The sequence below is a fragment of the Desmodus rotundus genome, chromosome 7 (assembly GCF_022682495.2).
Source record: "Desmodus rotundus isolate HL8 chromosome 7, HLdesRot8A.1, whole genome shotgun sequence".
In the NCBI taxonomy this organism is placed as follows: Eukaryota; Metazoa; Chordata; class Mammalia; order Chiroptera; family Phyllostomidae; genus Desmodus; species Desmodus rotundus.
In genome coordinates this window covers 43,691,329-43,704,044 of record NC_071393.1, presented here as the reverse complement: position 1 = coordinate 43,704,044, position 12,716 = coordinate 43,691,329, and the positions used below count along the sequence as shown (strand labels likewise).

The window sequence follows — 12,716 nt, the reverse complement described above, 5'->3', positions numbered from 1 at the left end:
GGCCTGGCACTGAAATACAACTGAGTCCTAGATGTTATCTCTAGGGAGGTGACCTTCTGTATGTGGCTATAAACTGCTTAGCCCTTTTGTTCAGTTATCTGTCTCAGTTTCCCTATTCTACTTGCCAAGGAATGCCTAGCTTCTTACTATCCTGGCTCAATTCTACCTAACATGCTGGTGCTGTTTTCACAGCCTCCAGCAAAGGGAGCATGTAATCTAGTTAACGTGCACCTTGCTTTCTCCCACCTTCATGTAATCTTTCTTATGTTCCCTCCTTGACTACAAGTATGTAAAAAGAAACCACAAAACTGTCATTTTCTGCAGAATTTGAGATCTTGCTTTCTGGCATATCATCAGTTTGGCTCATATAAACTTAAACTCTTGTTTAAAAAAAAATGAAAAAAAGAAAGCTATTGCTAGAGTAGACATACTGAACCTGGAAAAGCTGCTGTTTCTGCTGCCTGTTGCCTACCAGACCCAATAAGCAGAGACAGAGATTGAATCTTTATGGGTGCTTTATTCAGATGGTTGGTGATCTGCAAAGATGGCAGTTTTGTACCCTAACAGACCATCCTGAATTCCACTTTAAAATGGCTCTTTTTATAAGAAGAACAAAGTGTAGGTAAGGGGTTTGGAATTCAGGGAATAGTTAATTGGGAATAAGAAAACTGGAGCATTCTCACCCTGGGCGCGGTGGTCTTTGGCTGTGTCCTGGGAGTTGGTCATCTCACCCTGGAGCACAATGGCTCAGATACCATCTTGAATTGCTTGCAGTCCTCCTGAGGCACAAAGGTGGGACTGCTTAAGGTCTCCTGGAGTCAGGGCTATCCCTTCAGGTCCTGAAACAAAAGCTTTTACATGCATTGATTACTAACCTTATTAGCTATTACTTAAACTAAAAATTTCCAACTTTCGAGTCCCTCATCAATACCACGCCGATGTAAAGGAGCATCAGAATGCCTTTTCCTTTAGAATTTTTCAACGAATATCAGGACCAAACCGTTTACTTCCCTTTTAACAATGAAAATATTAAGATAACAGGATGCGAAGAAGAGAACTGACATTTTGTTTTCTCAGCGTGGACAGAGAAATAAGATTCAATCCTTAATTCAATCCAAACAATTTCGTGTTTCACCTCATCTTCCCATTTAAAAACACAACCAACAAGTAATAAAGCATATTAGACCATCAATAACGTTAAGTTCACAAAAATATGGGCATCTGTTGTTCTGGGGATCTCAAGCTTACTTACTTTTATTATTTTAAGCGTTTTGACTTCAGCAATGACGCCCTGACAGGTAGTCATCGGAAAAGGAACTCAAATTCAGGGTCTATAAAAATCTGAACAGGGGACCATATTTAGAGTAACTCCAAAACAATGCGCATGCCTCTTTTGGAGGGCTGCAGACGGTTTCCGGGGAGCCAGCCAATCATATTCCTAACGCAAACTCGGTGGCGGCATTTTCAAGTGGCTACACTGGCCGCAGTCCCGCCCTCTGGTTCCACGATTCTGTGCGGAGGTAACAGATGGAGATCCAATCGGTGGCAGTTCAGCTGCAGCAGCTGCTGGCGTCTGGGAGAAGCCCTCGGGGGTCGCAGGCCTCATGAGCGGACGGCAAACAACGCTTTTCCAGACGTGGGGCGCAAGCCTGTCTCGAGCCTCTGGGGCTCCCGGTTGCAGGTCCAGACCAGAGCGGCCTCAGAGCCCTGGCAGCTCCAGGGCGTATTTTCCTGCCGCCGCCGAGGCTGCGGACGCACAGTCGGAGTCGGACGACGACGTGCTGCTGGTCGCTGTGTACGAGGCCGAGCGGCAGCTGAATCTAGAGAATGGCGGGTTCTGCACCTCGGCGGGCGCCCTGTGGATTTATCCTACTAATTGCCCAGTGCGGGACTACCAGCTGCACATCGCCCGGGCCGCTCTGTTCTGCAACACGCTGGTGTGTCTGCCCACCGGGTTGGGAAAGACCTTTATTGCCGCCGTGGTCATGTACAATTTCTACCGCTGGTTCCCGTCTGGCAAGGTAGTCTTCATGGCCCCCACGAAACCTCTGGTGACACAGCAGATTGAGGCCTGCTACCGAGTGATGGGTATCCCGCAGTCCCACATGGCCGAAATGACAGGTATTTTAGAGAGACTGGGCTAATTTGAAATTAAGAGCTGGGCAGGACAAAGTACACGTTCTGTTGGAAATTGAGCTAAAGAAATTCCTGACCCATGTGGAATAGTCCCCAGATCATATCTTCATCTTGCATCCTCTCCTCGAAAGCATCGTCTGCAGGCAAACGTCGTTTCATTGCATTTAGATTTGTGCTTCACAGATGTTGCACTTTACACAAATTGAAAGCAAGAGCCTCCACTAGCTAAAAGATTACCACTGGCTTTATTGCCATGGTCTGGAGCCGAACCTGCTCTGTCTCTGAGGTACTCCCGTACTTGTGAGGAGTCCAGCCCTAATAAATAGGATTGCTTTACTCAGTCTTCAGAGACTCCCTGTAGCTTGTCAGAGCATCTTGAAGCTCTTAAGTGTGTATATATACCCCATCGGTGACCCAGTGTCACTTTTATTTGCAGGATCTACTCAAGCTTCCACCAGGAAGGAAATATGGCACAGTAAGAGAGTCATTTTTCTTACACCTCAAGTCATGGTAAATGATCTTTCTAGAGGAGCTTGTCCTGCTGCTGAAATAAAGTGTCTAGTTATTGATGAAGCTCATAAAGCTCTTGGGAACTATGCTTATTGCCAGGTAATATTTCATTTAAAGGTAATTTTTTAGTGTAAACATTGGTAAAGGGTATTTTGGGGAATAATTATTAATGATGGAAGTTATTGATGATGAAGTTATTATGAAAGGCCTTATCTACTATCTTAGAACAGATAGTGATAGGAAATAGTTTTCTTCATTTAAATCCCTGTCTCCGCCATCTTTTTTTTTTTTTTTCTTAAATAATGGTTAACAAGGCCGTTAGTGTCAGGTGTAGATGATGAAGGCTTAGTCATTATTGAGGTAGTGATTCGTAGCAGGGTATGGAGGGTGGAGTTTTGGAACTGAGATAATCCCAAAATTGGTAGTGGAAATGCAGTGTCATTTGTTGGCAGGTGGGTAAAGTAATACTTAACTGTTAAGGTTGTTTTAAGGATTAAATCACATAATGTATGCAACACACGGAACACAGTGCCTTCCAGTTATGTACTACAGGAATACAAAGCACAAAGGTGAAGCGGTGGGCTATGGGCTGGTGAGGTGCTTAAGGACCAGGTCATGAAGGCATTTGTATTTTATGCTTACCGATCTGAATGCTCTTTGTACACCATAAGGGATCTAGGTGGTGGAGCCTCAAAAAATGTTTAGCTGGAAGGTACCTAAGATTTAAAAGGGATTAGAGGAGAGAAAGCTAAAGGCAGGGTGTGAAATGAGGGGTAGGAGGAATTTAGGATGACTCCCAGTTGTTTGACTAGGAATATTGTGAGGATGTGGGTGTTACTAGTCAAGATGAAGAGTTCTGGAAGCAGAGAAGATTTGGGGTATTATGGAAAGATAGTGTCATTTTAGATTGTTGAGTTTGAGGTGTCTATGAGACTCTAGCTGTAGATGTGTACTAGGCAGTAGGTGATGGAAATGCGGACCTCACTGGAGAGTTCTGAGCTGGAGATAACAGATTTGGAAATCACCAGCAAGTAGGAGGTAGGTACTTAAAACTATAATGCTGGTATACTAGGCAGAGTATCAAATAAGGATAGAAAGGAACATTGATTTCATTGATTAGTGCAAAGGGATGAATTTCACTGTCAGTTTGTGAATTTATAAAGTAGTTTCTTTGGGGACCTTTTAAGTGTCATTGTATTATATCTCTGTATTATCTTCTGGAGAACGTCATCTTTCTTAGAGTTGATCTTAGCCAGGAAATGGATATATTTTCATTTGTATTTTTCCACATTAAATTAATACCCAGCTGTGTTACGGTTTCTGCTTCAGGGGCATTTACAAATTTTTATTCTAACTATGGAATTCATTTTGTAGATTTAGCTTATACTTAGCAACTTTAACTCATTTATTTTCTTTTTCTATTCTTTATTTTTAAAGATTTTATTTTTTTAGAAAGAGAGGAAAGGAGGGAGAAAAGGGAGAGAAATATTGATGTGCAAAGAAACATCAATTGGTTGTCCCTTGCATGCCCCCAAATGGGGACCTGGCCCACAACCCAGGCTATCCCTGACCAGGAATCGAACTGGTGACTCTTCCAGCTTTCAGCCCATGTTCAGTCCACTTAGCCACATCAGCTAGGCAACTCATTTATTTTCAAGAAATTTCTAGGCATTAGGTGATTTCATGTTTAAACTACAAGGCTTATGCTTTTATTGAGTACAACGAGACATGCATTTACTCCATTAATACCCAATAGCCCTGAGAGTTTATGCTACATTGAATGTTCCCCATATAGGTTCCAACAGCTCAATGAAGAATGTGGCTTCCAGGATTTCAAACATAACACCATTTCCTCTTCTACAAAACACTTGAGAATCCCGCCTGGAAAAAGTCATGTATTAGGGACATTTTGTCTTACATCAGTTTTTAATTAGAACAATTCTATTTAAGTCTCCAATAAGCATAATGTTGTATCTTTATATTCATTATGCATAATGTTAAAAAAAAAACCAACAACTCCAGAATTACAGCCCTGGCTGCTGTGGCTCAGTGGATTGAGTGCCAGCCTGTGAACAAAAGGGTCAGTGGTTCCATTCCCACTCAGGGCACGTGCCCTGGGTTGTGGGCCAGGTCCCCAGTAGGGGGCATGCGAGAGGCAACCCACACATTGATGTCTCCTCTTTCTTTCTCCCTTCCTTCCCCCCTCTCTAAAAATAAATAAAAGCTTTTAAAAAATTCTCCAGAATTAATATTTTTTGAATATTAATCAAGATTTAGTGTGAGCCATTGAATTCATCCTTGACATGGGTTGAAATGAGAGCAATTTTAGATCATCTAATTTTACCGTTTCCATAGCTAATGGGCAACTGGGGTCCTAAGAGCTATTTCTGCACCCCATTTTACCTACTGGTCATTTTGTCTTGTGTTGAGGACTTGTGCGAAGGGCCATATGGGAACCTGCCAAATTATCCAGTGTTAATTTTACTGGAAGTGGTGTTGAACTTAAACTGGAGCGCTTAGGCTGATGCTTTGGTGCCTCTGAGAAAATGTTTTAGGATTTAAAAGGAAAGTTAAAATTTTAAAATAACTCCCAATTAACTTTATTCTTTTATGAATAAACTTAACTGAAAGATTGTGAACCTTCCATATACAATCTAACAACTTAAAATCCTAAAACAGTTTTTTTCATTTCAAATCTTTAATATTGGCATTTAATTTTTTCCTGTTTTTATGTTATGATGTATCCAAATCTGGTAAGTGTGCATTACGGATATGCTGTAAGGCTGGACTGTGGTCTACGCAATGGAGAGTGCACTTCCTCTTCTTCCATTGGCCGCTGTGTTAGGCCTGATGTCCTAGCTTTAAATAGAGAAGAAACCCTAAGGTGTTTTTAATGATGTAGACTATACACCTAAATTATTTGCTCTTTGGATATAACTCATGATAGTTCCGTCCACTAGACCATCAGTACTCTAAATAAAGGAATAATGGTAATGTACCAAATATATTGGTTTATTTAACAGAATCATTGCTATTTTTGTACTTATGTATGAATTTAAAGAACTTTTTTTCTTTTTTTAAGGTTGTAAGAGAATTAGTCAAATACACAAATCACTTTAGAATATTGGCTCTTAGTGCCACACCAGGTAGTGATATAAAGGTAAGTAAAATATTTTTCCATTTATTAACAGTTACAAAAACAAGAATTTTGTTAAGTGGCCAGATCAGTTTTCTTTTTTTAAAGATTTTATTTATTTATTTTTAGAATGGGGAAGGGAGGGAGAAAGAGGGAGAGAAGCATCCATGTGTGGTTGCCTCTCCAGCAACCCCTACTGGGGATCTGGAACGCAACCCACGCACGTGCCCTGACTGGGAATTAAACCAGCGACCCTTTGGTTCTTAGGCCGGCGCTCAATCCATGAGCCACACAAGCCAGGACTCCCTGTAAATTATTCTTTATTTGAATCAGTGTAGCCTTTGTTTCTGACTAGATTTTTTTAATGCTTTTGATGTCTTCACTAAGTTCCTTGAGCATCCTTATAATCTGTGCTTTGAACTCTGCATCTGATAGATTGCTTCTTTCCCTTTCATTTAGCTCTTTTTCTGGAGTTTTGATCTGTTCTTTCATTTGGGCCATGTTTCTTTGTCTCCTCTTTTTGGCAGCCTCCCTGTGTTTGTTTTTATGTATGGGTAGGGTTGCTGTGACTCCCTGTCTTGGTAGTGTGTCCTAATAGGTAGTAGGTGTCCTGTAGGATCCAGTGGCACAGCCTCCTCTATTACCCAAGGTGGGTATTTGAGGTGTGCCCTTCATGTGGCTGAGTATACCCTCTTGTAGTCAAGTCTTGGTTGCTGTTAGCAGGCCAGTGGGAGGGATTTAACCAGGCTAGTCAGGTGCAAGGACTGGCTGTGCCCACTGATCATCAACCTCCAGTCTCCATGGAGGATCAGCTGTGTAAGAGTGGGGGGGTGGTGCTCCATTGTGGTCTCTAGCTGTCCACTGGGTGAGCAGGTTATGTGGTTCCTGGTGGTGCAGGCCAAGGTCATCCCCCACCTGTGTTTTCCCCTGGGCCACCCTGCCTGAGCTATAAAGCAATCTACAATGGTTGATACTTTACACTGGGCTTGGAGATTCCCAGGGGAAACCAAGCTGTGAATCTAGGCTGATTGCAGCTAATACTGGGCTTTGGGCCACTTAGCAAGAGATATGGGTGCTGAGGGCTTACTAAGGCTGGACTTACTGAGGCCGGCTGTTGCTTGTTTAATAGGATTTAGGAAGTTGTGATATAGGAGCCAAGACGAGCCATTCATATGGAAAAGTCTCTGTTAACAGTTTCAAGTATGTCTGTAAGCTGGGTGGGACAGACTCTCAGGGGACCTCTATGGTGGGGCAAATAGCCTTAGCCAGGCTGATGGAGTCTTTTTTTTTCTTTTCTTTTTTAAAAAATTTTTATTGTTATTCAGTTACAGTTGTATGCCTTTTCTCTCCATCCCTCCACCTCACCCCAGCTGAACCCACCTCCCTCCCCCACCTCCATCCTCCCCCTTGATTTTGTCCATGTGTCCTTTATAGTAGTAGTTCCTGTAATCCCCTCTCCTCACTGTCCCCTCCCCACTCCCCCCTGACTGTTGTTAGATTGTTCTTAACTTCAATGTCTCTGGTTATATTTTGTTTGCTTTTTTCTTCTGTTGATTATGTTCCAGTTAAAGGTGAGATCATATGGTATTTGTCCCTCACTGCCTGGCTTATTTCACTTAGCATAATGCAGCAATTCTGCTGCTGGGATTATACCCTAAGAACCCTGAAACACCAATCCAAAAGAACCTATGCACCCCAATGTTCATAGCAGCACAATTTACAATAGCTGATGGAGTCTTAAATATGCATCTGTCTGCCCGCTCTGCGGCTCTGTGGCTCCTTGGGGGGTGGGCTCACAAAGGATCAATGAACTCTGCCCACCTTTCTGTCCAGGAGAAAGCTCTCCCCCAGTTCTTGCCTTGATGCCAGACACTTCAGTTCCCCCTTGTACGCCACTGGTGCCTTTCAAGCTGCTACCCAAGCTGAAGCTCAGAGGGAGTGGGTCTGAGTAAGCCCGTTAGTGGGTTCTTTAACAGGAAATGCTTGAGACTCCAGAATTTTCTTCCACCAACTCAGTCCTTGCTGCTGTTTATTGCAGCCAGAAATTATGGGGATTTATTTTCCTGACCCCAGAATCCTGGGCTGGGGGGCCTGGTGTGGGACTGGGACTCCTCACTTCCAAAGGTATTCGTCCCGAATTTTTATCCACCACACGTGGATGTGGAACCAGCCCATTCCGCATCTGGAACAATCCTACACCTTCTACCAGTCTGGATGGATGTGGTTTCTTTAATTTCATAGTTGTCAGACTTCTATTCAACTCGATTTCTTACGGTTCTGAGTGATAGTTCTATATTTCAGCTGTAATTTTGATGTGGTTGCGTGAGGAGGTGAGCCATATTCACCTATGCTGCCCTCTTCACCCTAGTTCAGCTCTTTATGTCAATGCAGACTAATGGATTTTATTTATGGACTATAATCCAATACCACCATTAATTTTGTTGCTCAAATTGTTCCAGTTTTGACCATTGGGATATCCTTGAGATGGCTCTTGTGTCCACTAGGAAGCACTTTTTTTCCTACAATTTTTTAGTTTTGTTAAAATTTTTTTTCCATTTATTTTTAGACAAAGAGAGGAAGAGGAGAGAGAGGGCAAAACAAAACATTGATTAGTTGTTGTTCGACTTATTTATTCATTCACTGGTTGATTCTTGTATGTGTTCTGATGGGGGAATGAACACACAGCCTTGGTAAATTGGGACTATGCTGCAGTCAACTGAGGTACCCGGGCAGGGTCTAGAAAGCACTTAAACACACACACACACACACACAAAACTTCCTAACTTTCTGGCATCAAGATATTTTATATTTATTTGGTATTTTTCCTGTTTTAGCCATGGAAACAACCATTTGCCCAGGGAGTGCGGGTTTCTTTTATTGGAGGCTGGTAAAAATGCAGATTTTGGGTGCTATCCATGACAATCTGAGTTTAGTAGTTCTGAAAGAGCTTCTATATTGGCTTTGGATACTTTCTAAGGTAACTCTGCCGGTCTGTAAGACTTTCTTTTTTCTGGGCACAGCCTTGATGATTTTTTGAAATTTCTATTTTATTTTTGGTCCTTCCCTTAACTTTGTTTAAATATGCCTGTTTTTAGTAGAGACTTGGGCTTTTAAGTGTTTGCTTCATTGTTATCCCTTCAGAGAGATCTACCCTAAGCTATGAAAAGTCAGCTCCCCGTCTTGTGATTTTCTTAATATTTATCATAATCTGAGATTCCTTTGCTTATTCATTTATTTGTTGACTTCTCGATCCACTAAAATAGTAGCTGCATTAATGCAGGGATTAGATCTATCTTGGTTATGACTCTGTTGTCAACTCAATACCTGGCAGGTGGCATGTGGGAGTTACTCAAACATTTGTGGAATGGATGAATGATTAAAAATATTGAAGTATTATTCATGTTTATAAAATGGTTTACAAATTTACTCTAGATTTTAAATTTATGTGGGCCCTCTATAACTATAGTAAACTACCTACTAGGCCCAAGTATTGGGAATACAAAGGTGATTACAACGTGATTTTTTGCCCTTGGGAATTTTTTTTGTCAGAAACTAAACCCATTAATTTTTAAATACTTTTATGGTTCTTTCTTTCTCCCTCTCTTTCCCCCATCCCTTACCTCCTACCTCCCCCCCACTTTAGTTCTTAATCATATTGTCAATACTATAGTCTAGTGGTGTAGTAGTTGTTCATGCCAACAGGCCTTATATTTTTGCTCCTATTCTGTATTTTTACAACTAAGTTACTTTATGAGCATTGGGTGAGTGAAATTCATCCCCAGAAATGGATTCACATCATATATATTGATTTAAATGAAAAATATTCTGCTAATTTATTAATACTTGATTTAGTACAGGTCCTGTACTCTCAAGTTCTTAACAGGTTGATTTTATGGTATTCCTTACAAATGTAAGATACATTTTTATTCTTTAATAGTAACAAGACTGCTTTGTTTTTCCCACAAATGTCAGGGGAAAGTATGTGCCAGGAATCAGGAAATCGGGATTCTAGTTTTGGCTCTAAAATTGACTGTTACAGTGTTTTAGGGATTTAGCTTGCTGATACGAAACTTCTGTTGTCTGCGTCTTTGTAAAAGGCTGATGGAATACATCACTGCTATTGGAAAGTGCAAATACATTTGATTAACTTGTCGAGCATCTACTAGTTGCGCCACTTCTGATGTTTTTTATAGTTTTTTAAATAAACATTTAATGATACGAATTTTTAATGTTTCAAAATTTTGCTGTATTATTTTTGCTTATGACAAAGTAAAAAATTTAATATGTAATATAATTTATAATCATACTTCACTGGTTTTGTGCAGGCTGTGCAACAGGTTATTACTAACCTACTAATCGGGCAGATAGAACTGCGTTCTGAAGATTCCCCGGATATTTTGCCGTACTCTCATGAAAGACGAGTTGAAAAGCTTGTTGTTCCCCTTGGTGAAGAGCTTGCAGCCATCCAACAGGCATACGTACAGGTAAACCATTGTTATCACAATTCACTGCTTCACAGAAATGAACTGACAATGTAACTGTTTAGTTAACAGAATCTGGCTGTGAGAATATGTGGTTATCATTTTATAATTAATATGTTGAAAAATTATTTGAAATTAAAATTTTTGGATTTGGCACCATTCTTTACAGGTACTGATAAAGAAGAAATACACAATGATGTGCCATTTCTAAAGCCAATAATAGCTTTATATCATTTTGTATTTTTTTAAGTAGCCCTTTTAATTGTAGTATGACCCTCCCATGTACACACACAGCAGAGTGTACAACGTAAGCATGCCGCTCAGTGGCTTTTCACATAATGAACACTTATCTAGATTCAACCAGACGTTTCTTTGTAAGGAAATGTATTTTCAGTATTTTCCTCCCTGGTCAACGGGAGGCAATCTTGCCCATCTGGTAACGTCTGCCGATGTCTTGGCACATGTTTGGTTGTCGGATCTGGCGGATGGGGACTGGACTTGCTACTGGCAGCTAGTGTATCAAGGGGCAGGAATGCTGCGTAACATTCTGCAGTGGACAGGAGAGCCTGCCCTTTCCCCCCAACAACAAAGAATTATCTGGTCCAAATGTGAACATTATAGTTATCGAGAAACTTCTTACACTGTTATCACTTTCACGGGGAGAAATTTGAGGTAACACAATGTTTTTCCTAGTTAATAATTAGTGTCATCCTAGGAGAAAACTTTGTTTTCATATCCTCATTGTCATGGATTAAAGTGGCTTCTTTGCCATTCCTCCCATTGAGAGACATGATAATTTTCCCTTCCCTAGAAACTAAGCTGGCCCTGTGACTGACTTTGACCAATAGATGTGATGAACCTCAAGCTGGCCATGTTGAGGAGAAGGGAGAAGAAACCAGTAGATAAGTACCTAGAATTGAAGGTGCAGACATGGCCCCAGGTGGGTTTTTTCAGCTATCTCCCAGCCACCTGAAGCTCCGTCAGGAGCAGAGACAAGCTACCAGCACAGTGCCATGACAGAACTTTTTTATTTTTTATTTTTAACATTTGCAGCAATTGTGGATGTCAGGAAATTTGCAAAAATAGCATAGAGAGTTCCAGGGGGAGGTACTTTAAGAATATGCAAATATTCTGTTCTCAACATATTTTGCCCACTAATTTTAGCATAATAATGGTGGTTCTTGGGTTCAACAGTTATTTCTGTAGTGTTTACCTAATCAGTGTTCCCTCTTTCCCTTATTTATTTTACATTAATTTGAATTTTCTGTAGTGAAGTTGTTTCTTCTCTTACATTTATTTATTAATTCAATTCTTTATATCAGTATAGACCAATGGATATTTATTTTATTTTGTGGGTTAAATCCAGTACTATTGCTATTAACTTTTTTGCTCAGATTGTACCAGCTTTGGCCATTGGGACCTCCTTTAAGATGGCTCCTGTGTTCTTGAAGATGTACTTGTTTGGGCGTGTGGTTGGGGGAGGAGAACTTCCTGTCTCTCTGGCATTACAAGATGTTTTATGCTCCTTTGGTATTTTTCTTGTCCCACCCATGGAATCAACCATTTTTCCAAGGAATTCTTATTCCTTTTATGGAAGAATGGTGTATAGAAACCAAGATGTAGGCACTGGATGTTCTCATTGTTGCTGTGGTGTCATAGCTCCTAGGCTGTCTCAGTGAGCTGCTTGAGTTCTTACCCACAGAATCAGAATCATAAGCAAGTAAATTATTGTTCTTGGAACCTGTGATGTTTTGAAGTAATTCTTGATACAGGAATATATAACCAAAACATTCATCTATCATTTAATCTGCAGTACATCTTTCTTAAAGTGAAGTTTTAAAGGAATATGGTTTATTTTTTGTTTTTAAATTATTTGTAACAAACTTCTAAGCATAATTAATAATTTAGGGCAAAGTCTTTCCAATAATCACCTCCTAAATACTAATACATTTGCTTATGATTAAAATTATTTTACTTCCACCCTGCCTGGTGTGGCTTAATGGATTGATAGCTGGCTTGCAAACCAAAGAGTCCCCGGTTCGATTCCCAGTCAGGGGCACATGCCTGGGTTGTGGACCAGATCCACAGTGGGGGGCACTCGAGAGGCAACCACCTGTTGATGTTTCTCTCCTTCTCTTTCTCCCTCTCTAAAAATAAATAAATAAAATCTTAAAAAAATAAAATTGTTTTACTTACAAGAATTTAAAAATGATAATTTGTATAGTCAGTATAATGAGAATTTAATTTTGTCAGTATTTTTCAGAGTGCTTTTTTAAAAAAATTGATTTTGAGAGAAGAGAAGAAGGGAGAGAGAGAGAGAGAGAAAGAAACATCAATTTGTTGTCCACTTAACTAATTATGCATTCAGTGGTTGATTCTTGTATGTGCCCTGACTGTGGATCGAATCCTCAACCCTGGCAAATTGGGCCGATGCTCTAACCAGCTGAGCTACT

At 40.5% G+C, this 12,716-nt stretch overlaps 1 protein-coding gene and 1 long non-coding RNA gene across 2 annotated transcripts in view; one reads left to right on the top strand and one right to left on the bottom strand.

Annotated features, from left to right (window-relative positions):
- Positions 1–497: 497 nt before the first annotated feature.
- LOC128781437 (uncharacterized) lies at positions 498–1,318 on the bottom strand. The gene is made up of 2 exons (XR_008427409.1): positions 1,253–1,318; positions 498–851 (listed from the first exon to the last, which is right to left on the bottom strand). It is a non-coding gene; the product is annotated as an uncharacterized lncRNA (long non-coding RNA).
- Positions 1,319–1,518: 200 nt separating this feature from the next.
- Positions 1,519–12,716, top strand: part of FANCM (FA complementation group M) — a 60,109-nt gene continuing 48,911 nt past the window's right edge. Inside the window, exons 1-4 of the mRNA XM_045183100.2 lie at positions 1,519–2,121; positions 2,573–2,745; positions 5,729–5,806; positions 10,108–10,266. Of these exons, the coding sequence (XP_045039035.2) occupies positions 1,605–2,121; positions 2,573–2,745; positions 5,729–5,806; positions 10,108–10,266 (927 nt within the window). The 5' untranslated portion in view covers positions 1,519–1,604. The remainder of the gene's footprint in view (positions 2,122–2,572; positions 2,746–5,728; positions 5,807–10,107; positions 10,267–12,716) is intronic.